The sequence below is a fragment of the Rhinolophus ferrumequinum genome, chromosome 22 (genome assembly GCF_004115265.2).
Source record: "Rhinolophus ferrumequinum isolate MPI-CBG mRhiFer1 chromosome 22, mRhiFer1_v1.p, whole genome shotgun sequence".
Classification (NCBI taxonomy): Eukaryota; Metazoa; Chordata; class Mammalia; order Chiroptera; family Rhinolophidae; genus Rhinolophus; species Rhinolophus ferrumequinum.
The window spans coordinates 15,956,357-15,984,340 of NC_046305.1; the positions used below are offsets into that span (position 1 = coordinate 15,956,357).

Consider the following 27,984-nt stretch of genomic DNA (forward strand, 5'->3'; position numbering starts at 1 on the left):
TCATTCATTCATTCCTTCACTCATTCTTTTAGTCAAACCGCAAACACTTACTGGGCATTGAAGATGCGACAGCCTCTGGGAATCCAAAGATGAATAAAACATGGCCTTTTCTAGGAGTTCACAGTCCCTAATGGTATCACATGTGTCACTCATAGAGGCCCCCATCGCATTTTATTAGCTGTTAGTATATATGGTTCCGGTTCGTCCACCTTAACTGAAAGTCCTCTAGGGCAGGGGCAGGACTTACATTCTCTGCTTTTTCTCACAGCACAATCCTGAATGTGTAATGGGTTCTCAGGACGGAACATGCAGAGAGAACCCTGTTGACTCAAAAAGGATCCTTGGTACTTTCGCCATAGCATCTTTCTCACAGATATCTTTGCCACAAGCCTTTTGCCACAACTATTTTTGCTACATAACTAATCAGCAGTAGGGCAATTTTGCCATAAAAAAGATAAAAGAACTGGTTGAAGAACTGGTTGACAGTTCTTTTTTCTTTTTTTTTTGTCTGTTTGGTTTCATTTCTTCATTGATGAATCAACTACCATAACAGATAACAAAATAACTGGTTGACAGTTTTGTTTTTGTTTGTTTGTTTGTTTGTTTTTGTCAGTTTGATTTCATTTCTCCATTGACGAAGTGGTGGAGAAAATAAATCGTCATGGTCTTAAAAGAGTTAGCATTTCTTCCAGAGGATGATGCTTTTTGCCTCAACAGTTAGTTGGTGTTTTATTTTAAAACACACTACATTGAGAGGAGAAAGAGAGGCACAAAAGGGCCTCTTTGAGGGCGCAGAGTTAACCCACATTTCCCATACAACGAAGACAAGTGCTTAGGTACAACCCACAAAATAAAGTCAGTTGTTTGCACCGTATTGCCATGAATCTACACACATTTTAAATGCATTCAAACACTTTGTATTTTTTAAAAGTCTTTTTAAATTTGTTATTCATTTTTAACGTCCCTCTTTTATTTGTCATAATGTTATCTTTTTATGGCAAAATTGCCTGTGGCCAATTAGTAATGTGGCAACAATGTTTGTGCAAAGATAAGATATCTACAGCAAAAATACTGAACACATCCCAAAATAAAGACCTGTGTACAACCATCTCAGTCTTAGAGGCCTTGAAAAGAGTAAAAACAATAATAAAAACGACAGCAGCTGACATTTTCAACCACAGGCATCTGTTTATGGCTGTGCAGGTTGTACAGTGAGTGCCCACCTGTACTGTATTGTATTGCATCGTATTGTGTTGTATTATACTATACTATATTATACTCAAGGGAGTGCCATTCACATCAGAGACAGAATAGATTTGTGTATTCAGTGTAAAAATTTTCCAGCAACTAGCAGTACAGAGTCCTGCTCTAATAAAATCAGTATATTGTGGCATTTTGTGGACAGAGAACAATCAAGGATCTGGAGAAAAGGAGCCTTTTTCTGGTTTGCCCAAACGTACTGTGGTGGACTGGCAGTGGTCTTGACTGAGCTCTTCCTTTGTGCAGACACTGCGCTGACATCTTTACATTCTTTATCTCACTGGATCCCTTGTGATGAGCTCCTGGGACCTGGGGCTTGCGCTTGGCCAGCTTTCATTGTGGAGGGGTTTTGTGATGCTCAATACCTCTCCCGTGGAGACCAGCTATGTTTCAGGCCAACAGCTTTGTGGATGGTCTTCTCTAGCATATTTCTATCGAAGCTTTCTGTCTATACTCCTATCCCAAGTAAGGTCCTTGGGGTGCTAGAGTCCTCGAAAGCCTCACAGAGTACTGGGTCATCGCCTGGTGTCTTTTTCTGTCCAGTTAAGAGGAGATAAAGAATACTGTGTGCCTGTTTCCTGAGACAGCAGCTGCTGAGCCCTGCTGCTGAAATCACCTCCTCTGGGCTCCAGGCTGGGTTGTGAGCTGGTGGCTAAGAAAAACTTTTTTTCTTTGTTCCGTCTGGAACAGCTGGAGAAGACAGCTGTTCATGAGATACCCTAACCTAACCTCTCTATACCTCAGTTTTCTCATCTGAAAAAGGAAGCTGGAAATTCTCATCTCACAGTTCTTATTTGTATTGAAATAGAAAGAATATCTAATGGGCCAGCATAACGTGTGCCAAATCATGACTTCTCGGTCAAGGCTGGTATCCCTCCCTCTCTCCTTCCCTTCCCTCTCTGTCTTCCCAGCCTGCCAATGCTGATTTTGTTTTCCTACCTTTCGAGAAAACCTAGCTGGCCTTACCGGGCCCATTTCAGGGGTGCTCCCCTCTCTCTAGAGTTCCTTCCAGCCCCAGGTAAACCTTCCTTACCTTTCAGAGTTTCATCAAGGAGGATCTGATATAAAATCTCCTCATAGACATTTTCAACATGGATCATATTGGTGTGATCTGCGAAGATGAACTGCTCATATTTCTGAAGTTCCTGGAGAGCGAGAGATAAAGAGGACACGGCATGAGATGCCAGTTCATGGAGGAGATACGGAAAGGATGAGTCCCACTCCTGACTCCTTCTTAGAGCGTGTTGCACTCGGCCCCCTTTTCTTTCCCCACGCACCATTCCTTATATACTGGGGCACACTCTAAGCACCCCAAGGGTGGGAATCCAAAGATTTTGATTATCTTAAGGCCTTGTCAGTGAGTCTGGGGCCCTCTTTTTTTCTTTTTTCCCCTTCATAACCAAAGTGTTTCTTTTTTTTTTTAAATGTCAACAGCACTTTATCATGGTATATATAACACACAGTAAAATGCACACATTATAAAAGTACAGCTCAATGATTTCAAATATATGAATAAACCTATGACACCATAACCCAAATCAAGACAGAGGACATTTCATTTCCAGCCCTCACATGCCATTTTCCAGTCTACGTCCCCCGAGAAACCAGCACTGATCTGATATCCATCACAATAGATTAGTTTTTCTTGTTCTTGAACTTTAAATAAATGGAATCATATATTCTTTTGTGCTTGTTTTTGAGATTCATCCATGTTGCTGCATGTATCAATAACTCGTTTCTTTTCGTGGATAAAAGACATTCATCATATGGATAAACTAAAATTGTTCATCTAGCCTCCTGTTGATGGATATTGAGGTTCCCCCCCCACTTTTTGACTGTGATGAATATAACTGCTATGAACATTCTTGTGTATGATTTTTGTAGATTTAAGGACCTTTTTATCTTGAGTAGATACCTAGTAGTGAGATTGCTGGGTCATGCGGTAGATGTTTGTTTAACTTTATTAGAATGAGGCCCCTTTTCAGGTGTGGAGAATCTCTAGTCAAGGACCCTTCGGGATCATTCCCTTCTTTCCCTCCAACAGGCCCTGGCACTCACTGATTCCTCTAAGACAGCCCAGGCTGTCTTAACCCTTCTTCCTTTCCAAGGGTTCCCAAGTGGCTTGCCTGTTATCAGCGTGAGGACAGGGCAGGGATCAAAAAGCACCAAATCATATCCCAGTGATTAACTCCATAATCCTTGCTCCTGATGGTGCTCGAAAAGGGCTCCTGACATATGGCTCTTAGAGAGCCAGGGACTTAGCAGTGGGATTCGATATCTTTTGCCTGGAGGGATAGGATTTACAACAGGTGATCAGAAGCCGCCACATCCAGAGAACTCTTTCAGTACTAGGACTTGGGGGTCTGTAGTAGCCCAGGACCAGACCACAGGGGGCAATCACGGGTCCCTTTATATATACCCTGGAGGAAAACCAAAGGATTGAGAGGCATGAGCTTCCATGACCCCAAGAGGGTCTGTGACTCAGCACTGACACACGGAGGAGCACTGTATAGACAGCACTGCCCGGGAGACTGGACACTGCCATGGACCAGCTGTGGGACCCTGGGTAAGCATCATCACCACTCTGGGCCTCTCTCTTCCTCTGTGAAATGAGGGGCAAAGGCTCATGCCTGTAACACCCTCTCATCTTCTAACATGGTCTCCTATTCCTTACTCCTCTGATTGTTATTAATCCCTCAGGACTGGGCAAACGCATGACTCTGGGCATGCTTTTGGGAACTCCGGCCATGGCTCTTCCCTTAAGGCTACTACTGTGCTCGTCGCTTGGCATATTGTGTGCCTACGGCTTGCTTCCGGGCTGCCAACCTCAGGACAGCAGGGATGTTTGCCTGGCCCAGTGCCTGGATCGTATCTGATACATATTTAATACGTGTTTGTTGAGTTGACCTTTAAATGTTCAACCAGCTACATCATTCTGTGGCAAGGAATCATTGCTAGGGACATTTATACTATTGTGACGTGTCTAGCTTTACAAACCAGATCCTCTACATTAAATAGTAGATTGAACTGAAACATATGTTTAATTCCCTGGACCAAGTAAACTGAAATCTCTGAGGGCATGTCTTGAGGAATAAGAATTGTATGAAAGCTCCCCAGGCAATTCTAACGTGCATTTTGTGTTCCGTACCACAGGTCGAGGAAGACGCAACTTACAGAACCAAGGGAAACACACTTGAGTAAAATGAAGACTCCTTCTCGGAAGCAGATACTCTCTTCATTTATCTATTCTGTAATTCCAGATGTTTAAAAATCTCTCGACATGGATACCATATCCTTCATTACTGAAAACTCTGGGTCACAGTTTCTTTTGAAACCAGTCTCTCTTGATTAAAAGTCACCAGAACTGCTTACAGATTGGGTACAATTCTGCTGACGCGAGGAAAGAGGAAAGCAGATGGAAGGGAGCCTTTCCTTACCCTTCTCCTCTTCTAGCGGGAGAAGGCTCTAAGGCCTCCAAACTATCTTTGAGGCTGGCAAAGGAAAACACCCTAAGCAGAAGGTCTGTGTGCTGACACGTCCGGAGGTGGACTGAGTCATCCTCTGGGCATCTAAACTTTTCCGTCCACGTAGGCCAAGGGACAACCATATGGACAGATTCTTTACTCCTCTGGCTTCATCAAATCCTTTTCTATGAAAGAAATACAGCCCAGATTGTAAAAAAAAATGCCGGGTACTAGAGATGCTGATGACTCTTTGAAGAAAAATAGCATTTACGGAACATAAAAATGACTGAAGAAATTTCCACAGTAAAAGAATTCATGTAAAGGATCTTAATGTTGCAATGCTTCAAGACTCTCCAAGCTGCCAAAAAGCTCTTTTTAAATTCTAAAGAGCTGTTTATCATTTGCTCCAAGAGGGAGCAGGCCTTGCAAATGTCCAGGCTCCTAGATCATCTCTGACATGGAGACGTAGTGACAGCAGTAGTATTTACCATTTACTGAGTGTATACCATGCTCTCAGTGAGTGTGAGCTGGGTTCAAACCCTGCTGCTCAGCAGTTCTGTGACTTTGAGTCCCTTACTTAATCCCTCAAGTTCCCTCATTGGCAAAATGAGGATGTAAATAGTACTTCGTCAAAAAGTTGTGAGAATCACTAAGATAATCCATACAAAGTGTTTAACATAGTGTCTGGCACAAGGTAAGCACTCAAATGTTCATTGTATCACTCTAGTTTTCTCAGTCTTAAGAAAGATATTGCAATGTATTACCATCTCCAGTTTCTAAAAGATGAAATCTAGGCCAAGAGAGAGGGAAAGTGATTTGCCCAAGGCACCGGAGTTGATACCTGGAGGAGTCAGAACTTGAACCCAGGTCTTGACCCAGCCTCCAGGGTCAGCTTACTCATTACTCTGCTCCGTAGACTAAATCACACCCTCACAATCATGGCTGTCACTGGTTGCCTGGTGTTCAACTTTAAATGGTTTCAGTTTTATTGAGTTCACTGTACAAACGTAACTGGATTTAATAGAACAAATATCCTTCTGTCATCAGGTTGTTTAAGAATTTTTCCTGGAGGTAGAGGTCAAGTTTCAGAGGACATGCTGGACTTTGGAGTCATGCTATGATAAGGAACATCTGGTATTCTCAGGTATTCTGTGACAACCCTTAGCTTGGCTCAAACTCAGATCATATCCTTTGAGGTTTTGTCTGGTCCAGGGGTCGGCAAATCTGGCAACTGCTTTTTTTTTTTTTTTTTTTTTTGTAAATAAAGATATACTGGAACACAGATGTACCCATTTGTTTATATATTGGCTATGGCTGCTTTTGGGCTACAACAGCAGAGCTGAGTAGCTGCAACAGAAAGAGCATGGCCCATGAAGCCTAAAAAATTTACTACTGGACCAGTGACAGAAAAAGTTTGTCGACTCCTTCTACTGTTTGCAAGCACATCATGGCAAAAAGGAAAAAAACCAAAAAAACTTGCTTGAACTTCACAGGCAATAAGAGGAGCGTCTCTGGAGTAACCCATCTCCTTACCGGTTTGCACGTGGACGCCAGTGCCTTCTGCACGGTGGGAAGTGTGATTTGAACCAGTGCCTCTTGAAATATCCTCTTCCGGATGGTGCTGCTGTCATAATCATATTGCTGTCAACACAGAGATGGAAACAGGCTAAATAGCAGCATTGCAATCTGCTAACTCGCGCTTAAACAAAAATCTCAGCCACCCAATTCGTCTTCCTTTTCTTCTCTAATTTCTGAGGACCCTTGTGGTGTTTCCAAGGTCTCAGAGATCTTTCTATGTAATTCTCTCACACTCTAGGTGGAGGTTATGACTGATAAAGACCCATCTCACCCTCTTCACTTATAGATATGGAAACAGAGGCAAGACCAAAATAGCAACTTCTGCATTATTAAGAAGTTGGGGATAGAACTGGGGGGGGGGTGAATTTGTACTTTGTTACCCCTCTCCTGGGTGGAGCTCTGGGAGCCATGGTTATAATTTCGGACCAAATTATAGCTCCATCTACTTCTTTCACTCTACATCCTGAAAGCAGGATTAGTGGGTTATAATGATTTCCGCAAGGGAAGAGAGGATCTGGCTCATAGCTAGCTACATTACCACTGTGGCACGTTAACCCAAAATATTCAGCATCTAGAACAAGAAAGATGATGATTCACTCTGTTTTGCATGGGCCATCCAAACCTAGAGACCAGGGTTTGATTTTAGATGTCACTTTAAGGGGGTCACTGACAAATTGTAGCATAGTCACAGGTACATGAGCAGAAGGGTCAGGCCAAATAAAGAATGGTTAAAGAGATGAAGGCATTTACACTGGAGATAGTAACTTGGGGCCAAATTATAACTCTATCCAAATAACAAAAGGCTGCAATGTGGAAGAAAGACGTGAACAAAGAGGGTAGAACTAGAATTATAACTGGTGAGAACTTTGGCTTAACATTAAGAAGCATGTTCTTGCTATTAAACGTACCCAGAGAAGAAATAGACTATTCTGAGAGGTACAAAGTGTCCTGACACTGGAGGGGATATTGACATTGACACTATTTTTTTCTTTCTCAATGTCAAGTTCATTATTATTTGTGTTACCATGATAAATATTGCTTTTAATCTCAATGATTTGGTTGCCAGAGCTTCCTACTACCCGTGAGGCCTCAAGATAAGGTCTGAAATTCAAGGACCACTTCCCTTGCTCTATGGAATTTTGATATTCTCCTCTGAGCACTGTTTAGGAGAAGTAGGTAGCAAAATAATGAATGCACTAGCTTTAGGGATAGTTTAAGTTCTAGGTTTACCGTTGACTAGACTGTTGACCTTACGTAAGTCATGTTAGCTCTTAGAGAGTCAGTTTCCTCATCTCTACAATGGGGACATATCCTAATTATCTCACAAGTTCTTGTGAGGATCAAGTGAAACAGGATACGTTTTAAAAAAACCTTTAAAAATATAGCATATGTGGGCAAGCTCCTACTATTAAAACCATTTGACATATACATAAATACTGAGCACACTAAAAACAACTTCATACGCAGGCTCTCTTTTCCTTGGAGTATTTCCTTCGCATGAGATTTTTATTTTTCTTAACAAGGTTGGCTAATTTAAACGGGTTTTATTATACTGTAAACTATTTGAAGAAAGATCCTGTGCCTTGCTTATTTTTATATTCCATGCAATACCGACCACAATGCTTTACTTATAATGGGAGCCAATAATAAATATCAAGTCCAATTGCTTTGAAAGCAAGCTGGGACGTGTCACTTTAGCTGATGGGCAACGATGCTGAGGACGTATGGTCCCTAAAACAGCCACTAGATGGCAGAAGGGGCATGAAAGTTGCACCCTGGGAGCTGCTGCTATAAGACAGTCACTCGTATCTCAGGGAGGAAAGATGGGGAAGATAAAAAAGAAAAGGGGGAGAGTGAAAGAGAGAACTTGGTATTTTCCACCTAACAAAGGAAACAGGGGTCACGTTGTTGTTTCATGCTTCCCACAAATGAGAGAACAGTTTTACCTTTAAGACTCGGAGCTTAACCTTCTCGATGGCGACTGTAATTTTGGAGGCCTCTCCTTGGAGATGCGGGGAAAGCAACTGCTCAAAAGTAAATACTGCATTCTCCATGAGCTAGAAGCCAAAGCGACACAGAAGCAGAGCACAGTCAGAGGCTGGGATCACTACCCCCAGGTCTGTCTGAGTAGGCTGGAAAGAAGGGAGGGGATGACCATGAATCCCCTCGGGCACTACTCTGAGGGTGACCATGGGCAACAGGTCCTTATCCCACTACCCAGACTGTGAAATAAATAGGCACATGGCCACCTGGGATCAGTAAGAGGCTGGGAAATACACACGCACACGCACATGTATGTATCTTTTCTTCTCATCTCTTCTCCTTCCACCTGGAACTGGAAAACCCAAGACCATAGGATTGAGAATATCGTGATCTCCTGAGGTCACCTGCTTCCTCCATTCTCCGGTACCAGCAGCCAGAGCTTAGCAAGATGAGGTGGGAGCCGTCTCCAATTAATTCTGCACCTCCACTTTTAGGTGGATGTGAACCACCTCAGCATCTCTTTCCACTTTCCATCCTACCACCTCTCATCTCTGCCAGGATGGGAAGGGAGGCGGGGTCAGGGCTTGGTGGAGACAGTGGCTGACATGTACATGGTCAGGAAACAGAAGCAATTCAGATTTCTTATTCTCTGAACCTGGGCCTGTATCAGTTTCATCAGGGTTGAGTATTATCAGGACTTCTGTTCAACTATTGCCTAATTTGGTTCCTTGTGCATCTTTAATCCCTTCCAACTCAGAGGTTAGAAAATAAGATGTATCATTTTATTCTGCCTATAAGTTCCAAGAAAAAATAAATGTTCCTTTCTTTTCCAAGTCTGTGATCCCACGGCATCCAACACATACCTTTCTCACAGCATTCTTAACACTACAGTGAATTTATCTACGAATTTGTCTCCCTACCAGCTCCCTGAAGTGGGATCTGGCACAATGTCCAGCCCCACAGTACGCTTCCGTGGAAAATCTGTGAAATAGAATTGTGCTCTTATAGCTTCAATGATCACACCCATACCCTTTCTTCATTTATAAATCACTACAATATGGAAAGAGTTTGTGCTATTTACTTCTGTTCTCTGTGGGGGAAAAAGGAACCTATGAAATAAACTCAAAAAATCCAAACACGATGCTGTGACTGACTGTTTCTTAACTAGGGTAAATAATTCATGTAAGCCAGTGGATCTCAATCCCAGGTGCGTATTAGAAGCAATGGGAATGAGAGTAGGGGAAGCTTTTTTTTAAAAAAATTATTGAACATATAGTAATTTTTGAAAATTATTTTAAATGATTAAATTTTAAAAAATATTTTAAATAATAAAAATTTTAAACATTATTAAACATATGTATATACAGAGGGTGCCAAAAAATGTATACACATTTTAAGAAAGGAAAATACTATTAATATTGTAATACTCAATACATTCCGATAACAAAAGATGACTACAAGGAACGTTCGACTGCTGCAATTACAAGAGGAGCTCAAAGTGGTTACCATCAGTGTCCAGACACTTATGATTACAGCGAACTACTGCTTGAGCCACGTTGACCAAAGTGTCCACTTGTATACATTTTTTGGGCACCCCCGGTATAGATTCATGATCAGAATCACTGGAGGTGGGGCCTACACATCAGCATTTCTTAAAAGCTCCCCAGATGATTCGAATGTGCAGCCAAGGTTAAGTACACTGACTTGACAAATCAAGTCATTATTAATTAATGTCACTTTATTTTCCTGAGATATTTCTTCTCGATGATGTTCATCACCATGGAAGAAAGATGAAGCCGGCCGGAAGGACAGAACATGTCCCCACTTGGCACAATGACTAACGCGCTGGGCCACGCTTCCTGAGCTGCACACACGCACACCAGTCCTGTTTGCCAGCACTCACTTCCCTGCTGGCTCCATCCATGTCCCCATGCACGCCCCCACCATTCCCACCTCTTGCATGTAGTTCTGTGTCCTCTGAACCACCAGATTGACATGGGGGAACCTGAAGCGGTTCTTGAGGTCCTGCAAGCGCTCCTGCAGCGGGCTGACTTTAACATAACAAGGTTCCATCTTCACAGAATCCAGTGGAAGATTCATAAGCCGGTCCAGATGCTGCGTTTTGGTGAAGGGAACAATTAAACACCTTCAGAATGAGGAGCAATGTTACATACATATTACATAGATTCCAAACAATCTAATGTATGTTATTAGATTGACTCATGTATTGGATCACTGCAGCTGTGACATCTTCAATTGTCTTATTCCCCTCTTTCCATGGGTCGCTGGGACAGCTCTATGGCTAGGGCAGAGGCTGGGAGAAGAACCAGCTGTGAGAACCAATGTGAGGACCCTGGGATGCATTCAGGGGACTCCAGTCTCCAAAGCTCTTCATGGACCTCAGCTCCCACTTCCAGAACTTCAGAACTAGGGAGGCAGGCTCTTTGGTACATGGAATTGCTGCTGTGCCCACAAGCCCCCACAGCCTGCTGTAATGAGTAAAATTCTTCTCAGAAAACCCCAGGATGCCCTCCTGGACTCCTGGACGCTAGGAGTGAAGCCAGAGTCCCCACAGTACTCTGAGGCTGTCCCTGCCCACTGGGCTTCCCTCTGCTGTAGGTTCTCTATAGTGTTAGGGGATGGGGCGGGGGGAGATAGAAAAAGGCCTGGCCTAGGAGATGTATGCAGTTTTAAAAACTTGGGGTCCCTCCTCTTCTAATGTGCACAAGTGACCACTTGATCAATGAGGCCACATGGCTTCTAACAAGAGGACAGTGACAAACCTCATCTACTAAAGACCCCAAGTGTTATCAACATAATCTTACATGACGTGCATCACTGCCAACAGAATGCGTTGCATTTTCTGAGCTTATTTAAATATAATTTTTAAAATTGAGTATTGGAGATGTAGAATAAACACGAGAGTGGGTGGAGAAAGAGAAGACAGAAAGAAAGGTGCTGAAAATGGAGGCCTAAGGTGAATTGGGGAATATACAGAGTGAGTATGAATAATACAGGATGTGCTGTCTGATTTTTCAGGTCACAGAAAAGAGATCAATCTAGATTTCTAGATTTCTGTAAACAGGAATTTTAAAAGGTCCCATCTTCACTGTGTTTGTAATGGGTAAACATTACTCCCTTTAAGAAGTGAGTTATGGAGAGCTCCACTAAAGTGGAATTTGTGATCAAAAATATGCTGTCCCACTCGTCACACAATATGTAACGTGTCTGCTTTAAAGAAACATCGGTTAAGCAGACAAGAGAGGAAACATTGGTTACCACTTTGCTCCTATCAGACTGGTGTAAGTTTAAACAAGTGGTAACATCAATCTCTGACTGGAATACGGGAAGAAAGTCCTCTGCTTGGTGGAAGTGTAAAATTTAAATCCTTTCTTTGGAATGCAAATGGAAATACCTGTTACCATGAGAAATGAATCTACTTTTCAACTTAGAAACCCTGTCCTAGGAATCTACCCCATAGAAATGAAAGCATAAGAGCACATGTAACAAAATTATTCATGACAGCTTTATTTGGTGCCAGCAACGTTTGGATAGATGACTAAATCATACATGAAACATTATGCAGCCATTACAAAGAAACGATTTAGAGCTACAATAGTTAACTTGGAAACAGTTCCATGAGGTATTTTTGAACAAGAATGCTGATAAGCAAAGTAGTCTATATACCATAATCTCATTTTTCGAAGAGCAAACTATCTAAAAAATAGCCTATAGATGTGTTTTATATTCTATATAAGTATGGGGCAAAAAACAGAAAGGCATATGCTAAGGTGTGAACACTAGTTACTTGAGGGGAGATGGGTGGTGTGGGGGGAGGAGGCAGAGTAAAGGCAAGTTTAAAAAAAGGCTGCAATAAGATACCTCAAAATATTCACAAAATGATCTTGCTGATGTACAATGGAATGTGTACATATGTATGCATAAAGAAATAAGACAGGAAAAGGAACAGAGGTATCTGGTTCTATCCACTGACTTGTAGGGATGTCCACCACGATATGCCAAGTATAAAACCAAGTCGGCAAGTTATGTCTGTCAATGATTCTCACACATTTGGATGCATCCAATCCCCTGGAGGTCTTGTGAAAACACACTGTTGGGCCTACCCCAGAGGTTCTGATTCAGCAGATTGTTGGTGGGTACCTGGGAATTTGCGTTATTAACAGCCAAGTAATGATGAGGCTGCTGGTCCAGAGACTGTTTTATCACGAGTCTACATTTTTGCAAACAAACACACCAACAAACGAAATTTATGCAAGTGAGGATATATGCTTATATATTTGCATGAACAAGGAAAAAGCGTGTGAAAACACATACTAAACTCCTTATATTAGTTAACTAACACAGTTGGCCTAGGAATTGGCAAGGATTGGGTGGGTATGGGTGATCAACGTTGTCCACATGTATACTTGAGCATATTGTTTCACTGGTATATGCATGTCATTATTTTTGCATCTTGAAAACCATTACTAAAGGAAATCAGGTGGATGGATAGAGGAATGGGGTGGTCAAATGAACGGATGGAAGGGAGGGAAGAGGAGTGGGAGGAAGGAAGGAAAGAAACAATGGATACACACAGATAAAGCCCGCAGAAAAGGCAGCCCCAAGCAGACCATTCACACTCAACTCTTTGGCTTCTTATCCTACCTCCTTTAGCTGGGCACTGTCTTTAGTGGTCTGAAAGTTCTGGTTCAGTTCATCCACTTCTTTTTCAAAGAGTGAGCGCACTTCACTGAATCCTGAGCTCACTGGTCCCATAAGCTCCTCCAGAATGGACGCCAGGAATGGTTGCACGTTCTCCGCACAGCTTTTCTCTACTGGTTCGGCCACCATCGCTGAGGTAGGAAACAGCCAGAAAAGCATGACGTTAGGCAAAATTGGATTCAAAGGCAGTGGAGCCAGGCCAGGGCTGGACCGTGAGTGTCGCACAGAGCCATTTAACAGCCAAAGAAAGCTCAAATGGTAAGACAGACCAGTGCAGTGAGTCTTCTGCTAGCATTCCCCAGAATGGAAAACCATTAGATGCTTTAGGAAACGGAACGAACAGAATCTCTCCCTTCCCCAAGCGTCCCTCTGCCCTGGGATTAAACGCATTTTTCTGCTTGGTCCCTGTAAACATGCAATGTCTAATACAAAAAGGAAAATGCTGGTGACCCACCTATTTACCACCAATCCTCATCATTATGTATGCATAGTCTGTCTTCTACAAACACAATTCATTACATTTTTTTAAAATTGAGGTGTCATTGACATATAACATTATATTAGTTTCAGGTGTACAACATAATGATTCGATATTTGTATCAATAGGTAACAATGTATTAAGTTTTAATTCATTGCTTTGGGAGTCAGTCAGTCAGTCTAATTCAATTCCTATCTCTCCTCCTCAAGAGACTTTTTAAAAACTCAAATACAGTCTTTTTTGGGGCAAATGGAAACAAATTCCTTTCAGTGTGCCACCCCACCTCCCATTCTCACCCCCAATTTTTAAAAAACTTTTTTTTTTGATAATCAAGGACAACATGCGCAGTGACAAAAATGTACAGAGTACAGAGAAGATCATAGAGGGATGAGAAAAATGTAAGCATACTCCCACTTCTCAGAGGCAAATATTGCCCTTTGGTTTAGAAGAGGAAGAACATAGTAAAGATTCTGACTCAGTAAGTCTGGGTAGGACATGGAAATCTGCCTTTTTTCAGTGCTAAGGTGATTCTCATACTATCAGCTAGGTTTGGAAGCAGTGGTCTAGTGAAGGCAGCCTGAGCAGGAAGAAGCCTGGGCTTGCTCCTAGAGTTTCCAGGCAGGAATTCCCAGCCGCTCTCAGGAATTTTTTTCCCTTTCCCATTCCCGAATACTGAGAAAAGTTGGTCAGGAAATTGGGAAAATCGGCTCTTTGAACCCAGTAATACCCACAAAGGGAAATAAACATACTACTTATCTCTTAGACATTTTCCCTATGTATCGCTAGGGTTTCCGGGCGGGAATTCCTGCCTGTTCTCGAGAAGTTTTTTCGCTTTTCCGTGCCCAAATCCCGAGAAAAGTTGGTCGGGAAATCAGGAAAATCAGCTAGCTCTTTGAACCCAGGTGGATCGTAGTATCGGCCATCACTTTGTGGAAACGATTCATCTTGGAGAATAGAAAGCAGTTTATATCTCGGGATTTGGAAACAGGAAAGCGAAAAAATTCCTGAGAACAGGCGGGAATTCCCACCTGGAAACCCTACTTGCTCCATGGGAGGTTAGCTTTGTGAAGCTAGGTATGACATAGCCTTATCATAGCATGACAACTGAGAAGGAAGTACAAACTCATCTGGGGGCTCCAAGTCCTCCATTTCACAGATGGAAAAATAGAGGTCTGGAGACCAGCGATGGCTTGACGGTCTAATTTGCAGAAACAGACTATAATTCAAGGGTATTTCTTAAGTTTTTACTGGCAAATAACCTGCTCACAGTGAGATGAGTGGCCACATTCTTACCTGAATTTGCAGAAACATTTCACAGAGTGATGGAACATGATACTGCCTCTTATTCTGAAAATCTGAGACGACTAACTCTATTAATACTATTAATACTAATCACTCACAGATATTTAGGAGATGAAATATTAAACAGGTCATAGACTTACTAGGGGAAAAATACCTTTTGATTGTGTGATTCAAATATGAAACACTCTCTGACTTCTAAAAATCACTTGCTTGATCCCATAATGCAAAGTTGTTTGCCAGAAGATTAAATGAATTATTTATCCATTAACTTTGAGAGAAGAACTCTTTGAAAAGCATCTAATTGAAATTTCAGAATAATCATGAACACGGGTAATATATAGTAAACATTCATCTGCAGCTGGCCGATTTCCCCTGCTGGGTCGGGGCGGAGATGGGCACAGGAAGAGGCCGGGGGAGGGCAGGGTCCTCACTGCTTGACCACACTGATGCCTACGTACCCCACCCCGTGTGCTCCAGCCCCGTCTCTGCACCTTTATTCAGTGTTCCTTTTACCTGTGCCTTCCTTCCTCCACCTCTGCTTATAAACATCCTAGTCACATCTTCAAGACCGGGTTCAAATTGCACCCACGTGGGACAGCCTGTTTTCCCGGAATAACCACACAGCTTCCTGAACTGTGTTCCTTTATGGAATGAATACATTTGACACCCCACAGAGGGATGCTCGGCTATTTTTCAAAAACGTAGAGATGTTGTTGTGATGACTACTGCGCTGTGACACGTTCATTCATGAGTCATGAAGGCAGCTGTGGAGACGGTTCCATTGAGAGGTGAAGAGTGAAAGAGCTGGACTTGGAGGGGTTTGGAGCCTGACTCTGCCACACTCCAGCTTTGGAATCAGGGGCAAGTTACTTACTCTCTGCCTCAGTTTTCTTATCTATACATTGGAGCTCATAAGAGTAATTCTGCATAGGGTTATGGTGAGGACAAAATGAGCTTCCGATGGTCAGAGTGATTAGAACGGTATGTGGCACGCTGGAAGTACTCAGTCCCCGTTAGCTCTTACTGCACCTGTTGGCATTATCATTTTGTTCCAATCAACCAGTACTACAGCAGTACTCTCATTGTGAGGGGCCCACGTGGTTTTCTGAAGTTGAAATGGTTCCTGGCTGGGAACCACTGTGCTCTCTGTTCCTGCCTCACTAACGGCATTTATCGTCTTTTTCCTTCCGTTTCAGTATCTGTGACATGCCTCATATCCTCTCTACTTGTAAAATCATGCTGTCTTTTTTGAATTCTCATAGCCCTTGTATTCAGCAGGAGCAGAATAAAAGCTTAATGAATGGATAAATGATTTCGGAGCAGAGCAAAAGGCTGCTCCAGAGTCACATGGGAGGGAATGGAGCAATCACTACTTAATATTCACAAAGATTTTTCAAAACCCGAAGCCCTTTATCGACGCAGGCCGAAGTATACTTTCTTGTTTTAAAGGTGGAGAGCCTTTTAAACACATTTAAAATGTGTTTCTGATGTCCCGTTTTTAAAAGACTTGATCGTGACTCCCTTTCAAGGCTTCTTACAGGAAACAAACAGTAGCCCAGGCAGAATCTTTTTCCATCTTATGTGGAATATACTGGAACTACAGAGATTTAGGCAAGAGAGAAAGAGAGAGACTGGTTTAATTCAGGCCGTAGGAATGGCCACATACAGCCCAGCGTGGCCCAGATAACGGGAATACGGGCATGGGAGTTGGGTGTTGGCACTTCTAAGTTGTACAAAGTATTTCTCTAGATCAGTTCTAGATCAATTCTACAGTCAACTCTAGATCAGTTCTGCTACTGGAGGAATAAGAGACATGGATAATAATGAACAGAAAACACTCTGAAGTGAAGTTGTACCTGGCTTTGGAAGGCATCGCGTGAACAGACACACAGAGTCAGACACACACCTTCGCTGTAGTTATGGCTCCTCCAATCTCCCATAATAGGTAGGACCTGTTAGAAGAGCCCTGAGGCAAGCTGGGCTTCAGTATGAACAGGGCCTGAAGCGCAGAGGATAACCCACCAGCCACGCACCCCTATTAGATTCCAAGTTGTCTGAGTACAGGAACTGGTCTTCCTGTTCACTGCTAAAGCTCCATCGCTTTGCTCAGAAGACTTAGTAAATATTTTTGAATGAATGAATGAATGAATGAATGAATGAGTGAGTGAATAATCTGAGAACTGATGATATAAGGAGATCGCTGATAAACACAAATAAGGCAGCATGCTTTTCCTCTGAAATGGCACTTAGTGTGATGTGTCTGTTGAGATGTAGAAATGGGGAACAATAAGATTGTATCCTGCAGAGCCCTCCGAGGCTATCTAAGGCCTCTTGTGAGAGATTAGGCAAACTTTTTTTGGTCACAGGCCAGACAGTGACCCTCTGGGACTTGAGGGACCATAAGGTCTCAGTTCCAACTACTCAACTCTGCCCATGTAGCATGAAAGCAGCCACAGACAATGTGTAAGTGAACGGGGGTGCTGTGTTCCAGTTTAACATTATTTACAAAACTAGGCGGCAGACCAGATTTGACCCGAGGGCTACCACTGGCTGATCCCATTGTCATGGGTGCCCGTGATTTCAGAGAACACAGGTGCACATGGACGTCAAGCGACGTCCCTGAATACACATGCCTGGCTAATGTTGGAGTTGGGACTAGAATCCAGATTTACCGACTCTAAGTCAAAAACTTTTCTTCTTCTCAAAGGAAAGGCCTTTATTTATCGATTCAAATATTCACTGTGAGTCTGCCTATACGAGGTGTGGTCCCAGGCACTGGGTATACCTGAGTGACCCAGGTCAACATAGCCTTGCTCTTAGAGCCTTACAACAGAGAGGGGAAGGGGCAGAAGCCATGACTTCAGTGTAAGAAGTGTCACAACAGGGATTGTGCAGGTGGTATTGGAAAACACCACAAGGCAAGAAGCAAAGTGTCCTCCGCCTTGTGTCACTGGAGTTTCCATGGGGAGGTGCAGGCCTTTAATAGTAACTAAACACGGTCCCCATTTCAATCATTATCACCTCTTCCCAATCCCCTCAGTTTAATTCTCCTCTACAACCATGAATTCTGACCGTGTAATGGAGCCCGAAATGCACAGCTTATTTCGTTGGTAGGAGCATGGATTATCTCTACCGACCTTTGATCTTTCCAGTTAAAAAGTTCTTTGAGTTCACAATCTGATCCATGTCCGAACGGATGGTTCCTTCCAGGCCTTTCGTCAGAGCTCTGCATTCCTCCTTCAAGGCACTTAATCCTTCTGAAACTTGATGCTGAACCAGGTTGTACGCCTCCTCGAGGAGCTGCAACAGAGAGCGGCACATAAATCGGGGTTCTGTTGTGGGGGGCCACCTCACGGAGTCAAGGAGAGGGAGGAGGATGAATCACAGACTACCGTAACGTCAACAAAACTGCACAGGCGTTCTCATTTTTCTCTCAAAGTCTGAGTCTGTTTGGATTAGTCCTCATGTAAGTGAGATTGAGCAGACTCAAGGTAGGCAGTTCTCCACCTCAGGAAAGAATTATTTCAAAAAAAAACAAAAAAAAAAAAAAAAAGAAAAGAAAAAAACCTGCCCTGAAAAGAGAAGGGGTGGGAATGCTTATTTTGAGTAGCACAGTTGCAGAGCCAGATCATTGCTTACACTGAACCAGGCCCTCTTTCGGTCGTTCTTCTTCCCCTTCATTTTAGGTAGAAGGTCTGTCTGAAGGGTTGGCAGGAGCTCCTCCATCACCAGGTTACTCAGGACCTGCCGAGCAGAAGAGAACCCCAGGGTTGGTTAGCTGGTGATGGCCAAACCTGCGCATCAAGCCAACTGAAGATGGCCTGCCTGACTGTCCCTATCCTAGCTACATAAAATGGCCCTAGGCTACCTGAAATCTGTTAGGTTAATAGTTGGGTCCAAGGCCATGGAAATCTCAACTAAGACAATTGAGAGGATCAATGTTCTCAAACATCTGTAAGGAACAATAACGGTCGGCTAATGTTTTCCCATCAGAAAAGACAACTTCCTCAAACTTCCCATATTCAAACTAGAGGAATCGAGTGCCTTCAGGATAAGAGGGAAAACTTTAATGGTGGATAAGGGCATTCTTAGCAAAACTGTGAAGGGGTCAGGCTTGGTTATGGTGGCTGGACACCTTGTTTGAATCCCCTGAGACAATCATTCTCCTCAAACTCCCTTGGGACCTAAATGTCTTTGTCTTTCCTGTCCCCTGAACCCCATCTCCATCCTCTTTAAAGTTTAGAAAAAGAAGAGAGTAATAAATACTTTGGAACAACTAGACATTTGTGGGATGAGCAGGATATACGAAGGGGAGGTCTAAAGTTTTCAGGGTGCTTTTGTTTTTTTCAATTGTTCCCAAATCTCTCCTAAAATTTTGCTCGATTCAATGAAAATGTTTCTTCTGAATCTGAGCAGAGCTCTTCACATCCCCACATGATATTCCATGTAACACTAGCCTCTCCTTCTTTACACCCCACCCCCCTACCCCCTGCCTATTGGAGAAGCTTTATTGTTCAGCTTTACTTTCACTGTGAGTCTTTGGGGCTCAGAGCTCAGTTTTCAATCTCAGGCTGCAGACCAGGATTTACAAAAGAACAAGACACATTTTGGGAATGGAGGAAGGCATAAAAATAAAGAATCATGTGACATCTGCTCTATGAATTTAAAATAGTATTTGTCCAAAATAATTGAAACTCAAATTAAGCTTTGGGAATTAAGAAAGATTTTTCTCTGAGTTCATCAGTTAGCCGCATGCTAGCGGAAATACTCATGAATTCATTAGATGCTGCTTTTCACCAGGGCTCTATTTCAGCAGGGTGTAACTCTTTAACGGAACTAAACAGGAACACTCCCAGCGTGGAGGTGAGCAAGCCATCCAGTGCCCCCATGCCTGTGGATTCCTGGGAGAGAAGGCTGCTCGAGTTAACGCAGCCAGCGGTGGGAGGCGGGGAGGCCATCATCTGCGATCTGGAACTTCGTGGTGTGACAAAGATTATAACGCGGATAGGATTTCCACTAGTCCTGGTTAATTCATTGGTGGGGATGTTTTTATGTTTTTTTAACCATTTTCTTGGGGCAGTCAAGAGGTGAACCAGCATCTTTGAGAACTTAAGAACCTGACATGCACAAACTCCATGGAAATCAGAAAGTCCAACAATGAGTTTCAAGTAGGTAATTAATAATCCATGGACTCCCATCCTGCTCAGTGGAGGGAGTTCTTGTTTGGAACACATCTGCCCACATGAGAACACAGGAGTAAGGAAAGTGTGGCATTGGCAGAGTGAGCTAAGAGCATAAGGAGACTGAAGCCAGAACCTGAAATCAATGGGAAATGTTATCTCAGCTGACATGTGTTAAATTCTAAGTAATTACCCTAATAATAACAATTGCTCTAATTCATCCTTCTGCAGAGATTGGTTTGAATTTGAGCATAAGCACGAAAAAGGTTTGAAAAGATGAAAATATTACCAAGGCCAAAGAAATGGAGTGCTCCAAATAGGTGGGCTTATAGTTTTCTTTTAGTCTTTCCCATAGCACGTTCCAAGAAATTTGGTGCTATTTTATACCTTAGGGAATTGAAAAGGAAATATATCTGGGGGGGGAGGGGCGGAAGGCAGGGAATGGGGTGGGCTGCAAAGGCAGGAGGCTTAGGGGGCAGCCACAGGGCAGGCAGGGCCTCTGGGTGCTGAAGGCCACCTGTGTCTCATCCCAACACTGTCACTCTCTTCCTCTAACTCCGAAACATGTGGACAAGGCCTAAAATTGTGGGTAGTTTTCTTGTCTTGAAGCTACCACGTTTCCCCGAAAATAAGACCGGGTCTTATATTAAGTTGTGCTCCAAAAGACGCATTAGGGTTTATGTACAGGGGATGTCCTCCTGAAAAATCATGCTAGGGCTTATGTTCCGATTAGGTCTTATTTTCGGGGAAACACGATACTCTGTTCTGTGGGACTGTGGCTCTCTCGGCTCATCTGGTTAATTTAAAGGCAAGTAATACAAATATCCAATAACTATAAATACTTTACATTTTGCAAAGTGGTTTCCCACATTTGGTACATTTATATTGACAAGTAGAACATATATTTACTGGTATACAAACACAATCATCCTCCCTTATCTATGGGGGACACGTTCCAAGACTCCCAGTGGATTCCTGAAACCACAGGTAGTACCAAACCCTATATATATTAAGTTTTTCCCAATACGTATATCCCTATGATAGAGTCTAATTTATAAATTAGGCATAGTAAAAGAGTAACAACAATAATTTAAAAATATAACAATTATAATAATAAATTATAATAAAAGTTATGTGAATATGGTCTCTCGCTCTCCCTGATAACCGATCTGATCATTGAGGTGGTACTAAGTGATTGACAGGTGGGTAGCACATACAGTGTGGATACTTGTATGTTGGACAAAGGGATGAGTCACATCCCTGGGTAGGATGGAGCAGGACTGGGAGAGATTTCATCACATAACTCAGAACGGCACACAATTGAAAACTTATTCATTGTTTATTTCTGGAATTTTCCATTTAAGATTTTCGGACTGTGGTTGACCAAGGGTAACTGAAACTGTGGAAAATGAAACAGCAGATAAGCGGGGACAACTGTATTTTCGTCTGTATTAATACTGTATTAATTGTCTGTCAGGCGAGTTAGTCTAAGATATTTGCTTTGCCTGGACACTTGCCTAAAATAACCAACTATTGCCACGAGGGCCTGCCATACTTGCTGTGTGAGTCATGACTATGGAGGTAATAATGTAACAATGATGAAAATCTGAATACAGGCTCCTAGGGTTGCAGGGGTTAGAACAATGTTATGATTAAGTTCTTAGCAGACATGAAGACACAACGCAAATAAACCCAATGCTTTAAACAAAAGATGTCATATTCTCAAACTCAGTAATGCCACGCCATTTTCTTTAACTACTTGGTAGCTCCTTTGGGCTCCTGACTTCTTTTTTCTGTGAGCCTTAGGACAGATGCTGCTTCAGCTCGGGTTTATAAGAGGTTACAGTGAAGTTTACCATGATGGCTCAAAATAACATTTCTGTCACCGACTGGCTTTGTGACTTCAGCCAACTCCTCTAAATGTTCTGTCACCAGAGGGTGCTGGACAAATGATTCTGACATACCCTTCTAGCAATCACATTTTATGAGTCTGTGATTTCACCAAAAATACTCAGGTTCCTGAGGGAGCAAAATTTCTTATGGGGTCACTTGCTAACTCCGGCTTTTACTGATCTCTTTTCTGGTTTGTGTTTTATTTAGTCTTCCCATTATGGTATTTTTATACTGCCATGTTACCACCTTTCTATGACTGCTTCGTGTTAATGCTATATGATATCCATATATGTAGAAAACCACACAGGTACCCACACACACTTCTAATGCTGCCTTGTTCTCTAGAGGTTTCTAGGTAGGTCTTGCCTCACTGAGATGGCAGAGGATGAGTCATTTCATTTTCTTGCACCTTAGAGCACTTCACACATGTCAGCCCAAAGCAAAAAGCAGAAAACCAACAAAAGCAAACACAACAAACTCAATACTCAACCCCCAGAAAGGATTTCTTAAGTACCTGCTTTCAATGGCATTGTGAAGGAATGTGAGAGGACATGAGATTTCAAAAAAAAGACAAAAATTAAGCACGTGGCAAAGCTAAATTCAAGGAGCTAAATAGTTGTGTAACTCAGTCTACTCCATGGCTGGTGTTGATCTTTCATTGGACTGGGAGTCATAAGCTATTGCTTCCCTTGCCATTTTCCACTTAGCATGTGACCTTGAAACAGGGCAGGGACCGGAATTCTTCCTTGCCAATCTCTGATGACTATCACCCAGCATAGTGTCTGGCATTTATCTGGGTGACTCAATAAATAGTTGTTGAATGAATAAAACTGGGCAAGTCACTTAACTGTTATTTGCCTCCCTCAGTTTTCTCATTTACAAAATGGAAATAGTAATAACTGCTCTACCCACCTCATTAGATTGGTAAGATGAACAGATAGGATTCAAACATTAAAATGTATCACACAGAGGCATGCTAATACTGGTTTATCTATTAAATATGTTTGTTTATGTGACAGGCCTACCAGGCTCAAACACTTCAGCCTTCCCTTATGCTTTTGCTTTTCTTCTTTTTGGCATAAGTATGCTTAGTACTTAATCAGCTCAGAGTTACAAACGGATGTACTTCCCCAAAATATCAGAAACCAAGAATTGGTTAAACTTCTTGCATAAGTCTCAGGATGGGAAATAAATGAGTATAGAATCCACCAAAAAATAATAATAAGATTCCGAGTCATATGGTAAAACGATCAAGAATAGTCCCATCATCATGTGAAAACGTTTTCAGTTTTGGATGTTTAATGGTCAAACAAAGGCAAGGCACCATCTGATATCTTCCAAAGATTGTTCCCTAATAACAAATTTCATTGGCTCCCTAAAGAGGCACTCTGGGAGGTGAGGGAAAATTAAAGAATACCATTCTTGGACCGTGTGTGCCTCTAATTAAATAATGACCCTGCCCAGCCTTCTCTTTCTGGCTAAATCAACTGTATGATTGGTATCCTCATGGAGGATGCGCTCCTCTCATGAAACACAATTTCCTTGGAGATTTGTAACAATGTCCCTGGGACCAAAGCCACCGAGGTGCTTAGCCCATGACTAGCATTTAATTAAGGTCATTGGAAATTATACTGGACCACAGAGGATGGACAACTGGTAAAGGTGAATGAAATGTATAGAAAACTGTCTAATGCTTTTAAAATGTGTCTCCTTTAAGTCCATCATTTATAAATCATTCAATAGATAAAGACAACTGTATGCCAAATACTTTTCCAACTTCTCACTGAATTCTCACAAAGCTGCAAGGCAAACATCATTCCTATTTCTTCAAGGGGAGTAACCTGAGACTAAACGAGGTTAAATATCTTGGCAACATTTAATCCAAGTCTGCTGACCGAAAGCCCCACCACACACTTAGCACCAAACCACACTGTTCACATTTGCTTCTGCTCTGAAACCATGAGGTCATCTGAAAAAATGAATAAAACTTTTTTTTCTATAGAAAAAAGCAGAAGTAGCTCCTCCCATTGCACTAGCAGTATTTGGGCTGCCCTATTTAGTGCCTGGTCTAGTGGTCTTTGGAGTGGGTGCCCAATAGTGAGCTTGCTGACCAAATGCTTTTAGACAATGAGAGAAGTGGTCCCTGGAACTGCATCTTCCAGCCTGGCCACTTTTTCATTTGTTTGATTGTTTATTATGACCCTGACCTCCTACCACCCAGACAGAGAAGAGAATCCAGAATGCTGAGCCCCATGTTACCTGGATTTCATCCCCAGTGATCATTTCCCATGAGCCATAGTGACCCTTTTCCTGTCGGAAGAATTGCACGGCTTCTAAAAAGGCTTGGGCTTCAAATGTTGTCTGCTTCATGTAATCTAAAAGAAAGAGGCAAGGGCATTTAGCAAAGCAAAATACTTTAGATTCCATTTGTTTATGGTTCTTCAAATGTAATGGTTCAGACACCCAGCATTACCTGAATATTATAAGGAACAGAATTATGAAACAAACATAGAAAAGTGAAGTTCATTTGCAGGTGTACCAAATGTTTCTTGCACACCATACCAGCTGACTGTTTCTTGCACACCATACCAGCTGATTAATTCTATCAGTTACTGGGCATACTGGTCAGGACTAGAAGCAGATCCATCCTCTCTCTCTCTTGCTGTTTCCCTCTTTCAGGTATCCAGGTACTGGTGGTCTTATACTACCAACTATAACGCCTCACACTAAGGCAGACCATTCTTTAATGGTGCCTCATGCATCCATGGTCTCCATCCCTTCCCAATTTCCTGAACGAAACTCCAATTTCTTTGTGACCTGATACCAACTTTCTGTCAAAAGGGCATCACTATTATATGCTGATTTATACAAATGAAGGGTGATAATTGCTAACATCTATATAGCAGGATATTGTTCCAAGCTCGTTACATATTTCATTGAAACCTCACGGAAATCTCTGAGATGAATATTATTATCATCGCTGTTTTACAGATGAGGAGACTGAAACCACGGAAAAATGAATTGATTGCCTAAGATCATACAGGTAGTAAGGATGTCAACTCAGGCAGTCTGACTCCAGAGCCCACTTCTAACCACTACACTACACGACCTCACATTCTAGCTTTATGGGTTTGCCCTTCCAAGCACATTGGATTTTAAAAGGTGTCCTATCTGAAAGGTAACATCCTGTCACAAAGAAATTAATATCTGACGGTACGATATTTATTTCCTAAGTGTGGCTGAGGAAACGGGCTGAATGGCCTTTTCAGAAGGCCACAGATCACACCACATATGCAAATATCTTCATTTGTGTTATGGATTGAGTGTTTGTGTCCCCCAAAATTCATATGTGGAAACCTTAATCCTCAATGTGATCCTATTTGGAGATGGGACCTTTGGGAGGTAATGAGGTCGTGAAGGTAGAGCCCTCATGATGGGATTAGCGGCTTTCTAAGGAGAAACATGAGAAACATGAGAAACTCTCACCCAGTTTCTACCCTCCTGGCGCTGGTCTTCCTAGAGACTGTTGGGTCCACATTTTCTTCCTGTATTTTCACTTCTATTCTCCTTTTTTTTTGGGGAACTGTCCTCAGAAAATAAAGATGGATTTTTCCAGGACTACTTTCCCCCCACCCCCAAAAAAGAAGACACATGAACGTTCCCTGTCTTTCTCTTCTCTCTCTCTCTCTCCCCGCCCCCCCATTTGCCCCATCCCCTCCCAAACAATGGATCTGCTAGTGCCTTGATCTCAGACTTCCAAGACTATGGCATTTTTGTTACAGCAGCCCAAACTGACCAAGACAATTGTCAACACATAAAAGTAGCTCTTGGAGGATTCAATGATACTAGAGTTATAGATATCTTAGCAGGGAAAGGAATGTTAGAAATACTACCATCTAACAATAAAGAAATCAAATTGCAGAGAGGGGAACTTAAGTGAGCAAAGGGAAATGATGATTGAAAGGGCCTAGTTGCTTGCCTCCTGCTTCTTCCCTAATAGGACACAAAATTCTCCTGCCAATAGCATGTGATCTGCATTTATAGGGCAATCTTAGATTGGTCCGCTGATTCGCTGGGGGGCCTTCAGAGCTTTAGGCAGTGGGATGGCTCAAGTCAAGGACCGAATGGTTGCTACGGAGGACTGAAAGAGTATCAGTCTGTTCTGAAAGGTGACAATCAATTAATAGGTTGCAAATGACTCTTTTGAGATTGGCTTATTAGGTCACAAGCCTCAGGAAGCTGGAAAAGAGAAAATACAATTCAAGGCACAGCCTCGATAAGGGTTCAAGCAAAGTTCTTCACAGTGAGGATACCATGAAGCCCAGAAGCCCCATCTTCAAAAACGTGGAACAGTAACTGACATTTCTAGTATCAACATAGAGATTGGATCAAAATGTAAATCAGAAAAAAAGGGCATGTCCTAAGAATGAAGTTTTTAAATTGAAGTATTTTCTTCCTTGTTATTTTTTTCTGGTCTGGCAATTGATTTAGTGTTTAGTCTTAGAGGTTTGGAAAAAAAAATTAAGGTCTGGTATAAAACTGACAACAGGGGGCTGTGATATGTGGGGCTCCGTACAACGGGAGGGGACTTGACCGACTGAAATGGAAACTGTAATTATTATGTTGAGATTCAAGATTGAATCATGTGCTCTTATTTTGAACAGCTGTTTTAATTTCCAATCTAAGGAAACAAAGAGATGGAAGAAAATGTGGTACTTGGATGGAGTGAGTATTGCCAGACCCGCGAGCCTGGGAATGAAGTTTTAAATTCTTCCTGTCCTTACACAAAGCACAAAGTTACTTATTTCTTCCCCTCGCTGACCTCAGTAACTGGAGGAATTTGAAATCCTGTCCATATTTTCTATATCTATATCTATATCAAAGCAAACAATACTCCCACTGATGATTGCATTTTCAAAGATCTTTGGAAAAGAATAACTGAAGAAATGGGATTTGAGACAATGTTGTGTGAGTCAGAGAGAAGTCAAAGAAGAAGAGTTAACATGTTGTAGGGGTGGAGGATGAGGCACCTTAAAACAGGCAGAGAAGAAAAGTATTAGTAATCAAATGAACCACAGAGGAAATTCTAGTAATTGAACATCAGCGGTGAAGCCGAAAAGGAGGGTGTGGATCTGAATTCTGGATTCTACCACTAAGATAGATTTCAATGGATTTTAACCACTACTTTTCCATAGGGGACAAAGGATCTAATCAACTGATTCATGCTTCGATTTTTCAGCTTATAAACTGATTAAAGTTATATGAACCTTTAAGAACACTATCTGTCACATGGTAAGTTGCTTCGTGGACACTGGTTCTTATGATTATAAACAAAGCTCGACAGCAACGGCCAGGTCATTAAGGAAATAACAAAGGTTTGCTTTGCAAAAAATAGAACTACATTGCAATGGTAATATGATCTTCATTTCTTCTAAGTTGTTTGCAGAGGCATTGCTGAACTTAGCCAGAATGTATGTACAGGTGTTTGAGAGGAACCAGATTATCAGTTATTCGATCTACTTCCTGCCACAAATCTCATGGGAACAAAGTCTAGGATCACAATCACCCATGCTCCGGCCAACAAGCATTGAGAGTAGTTCAATGGCCCCCAGAATCAACAATGGTTTTCAGACTTTAAAAGCCTCCCTGTAAGCCGACTTGGAAAAATGGCAGCTACCAGCCCAAACTTTACTTTTCCTACATGCTATAGTTATGAGGATGCTTAAAGAGACAGATGTGCTGGGGAGAACTTAGACAGCATCAAACCCAGCTTCCTCATTTTATGGATGAGGAAACAGGAAGAAGAAATGGTTAATTTCTTAGCTGAAGGTCACACAGCTGGTCCAAAGCAGAGCCAAGAGTTGGAAAAGGGGCTCTGGCATGTCATAAGCGGCCTTGGCATTCATGCTTACTGAAATCACAGACTATGGGAGTTCGAAGTGATCTTAAATTAAAAGTCACCTACTCTAAACTCTTGTTTGATGCTGGGAGCCTTCAGAATCCCAGACAGACACTTATCTGGCCTTAGCTTGAATACTTTCAGTGACAGGAAGCTCACCATTTAATGAAATAGTCCTTTTCGTCACTGAACTGCTCTAATTATTTAAAAATTTTTCCTTTGATT

General features: G+C 42.2%; 1 protein-coding gene across 2 annotated transcripts in view; it reads right to left on the minus strand.

Annotated features, from left to right (window-relative positions):
• The window catches only part of NIBAN1 (niban apoptosis regulator 1), a 164,545-nt gene that overhangs the window by 2,084 nt on the left and 134,477 nt on the right, over positions 1-27,984 (minus strand). For both annotated transcript variants that reach the window (XM_033092820.1, XM_033092819.1), the window contains exons 6-13: positions 24,120-24,235; positions 18,427-18,531; positions 17,925-18,087; positions 12,951-13,138; positions 10,239-10,400; positions 8,249-8,359; positions 6,258-6,365; positions 2,294-2,405 (exon numbers count right to left, since the gene is read on the minus strand). In XM_033092820.1, the coding sequence (XP_032948711.1) occupies positions 2,294-2,405; positions 6,258-6,365; positions 8,249-8,359; positions 10,239-10,400; positions 12,951-13,138; positions 17,925-18,087; positions 18,427-18,531; positions 24,120-24,235 (1,065 nt within the window). The remainder of the gene's footprint in view (positions 1-2,293; positions 2,406-6,257; positions 6,366-8,248; positions 8,360-10,238; positions 10,401-12,950; positions 13,139-17,924; positions 18,088-18,426; positions 18,532-24,119; positions 24,236-27,984) is intronic.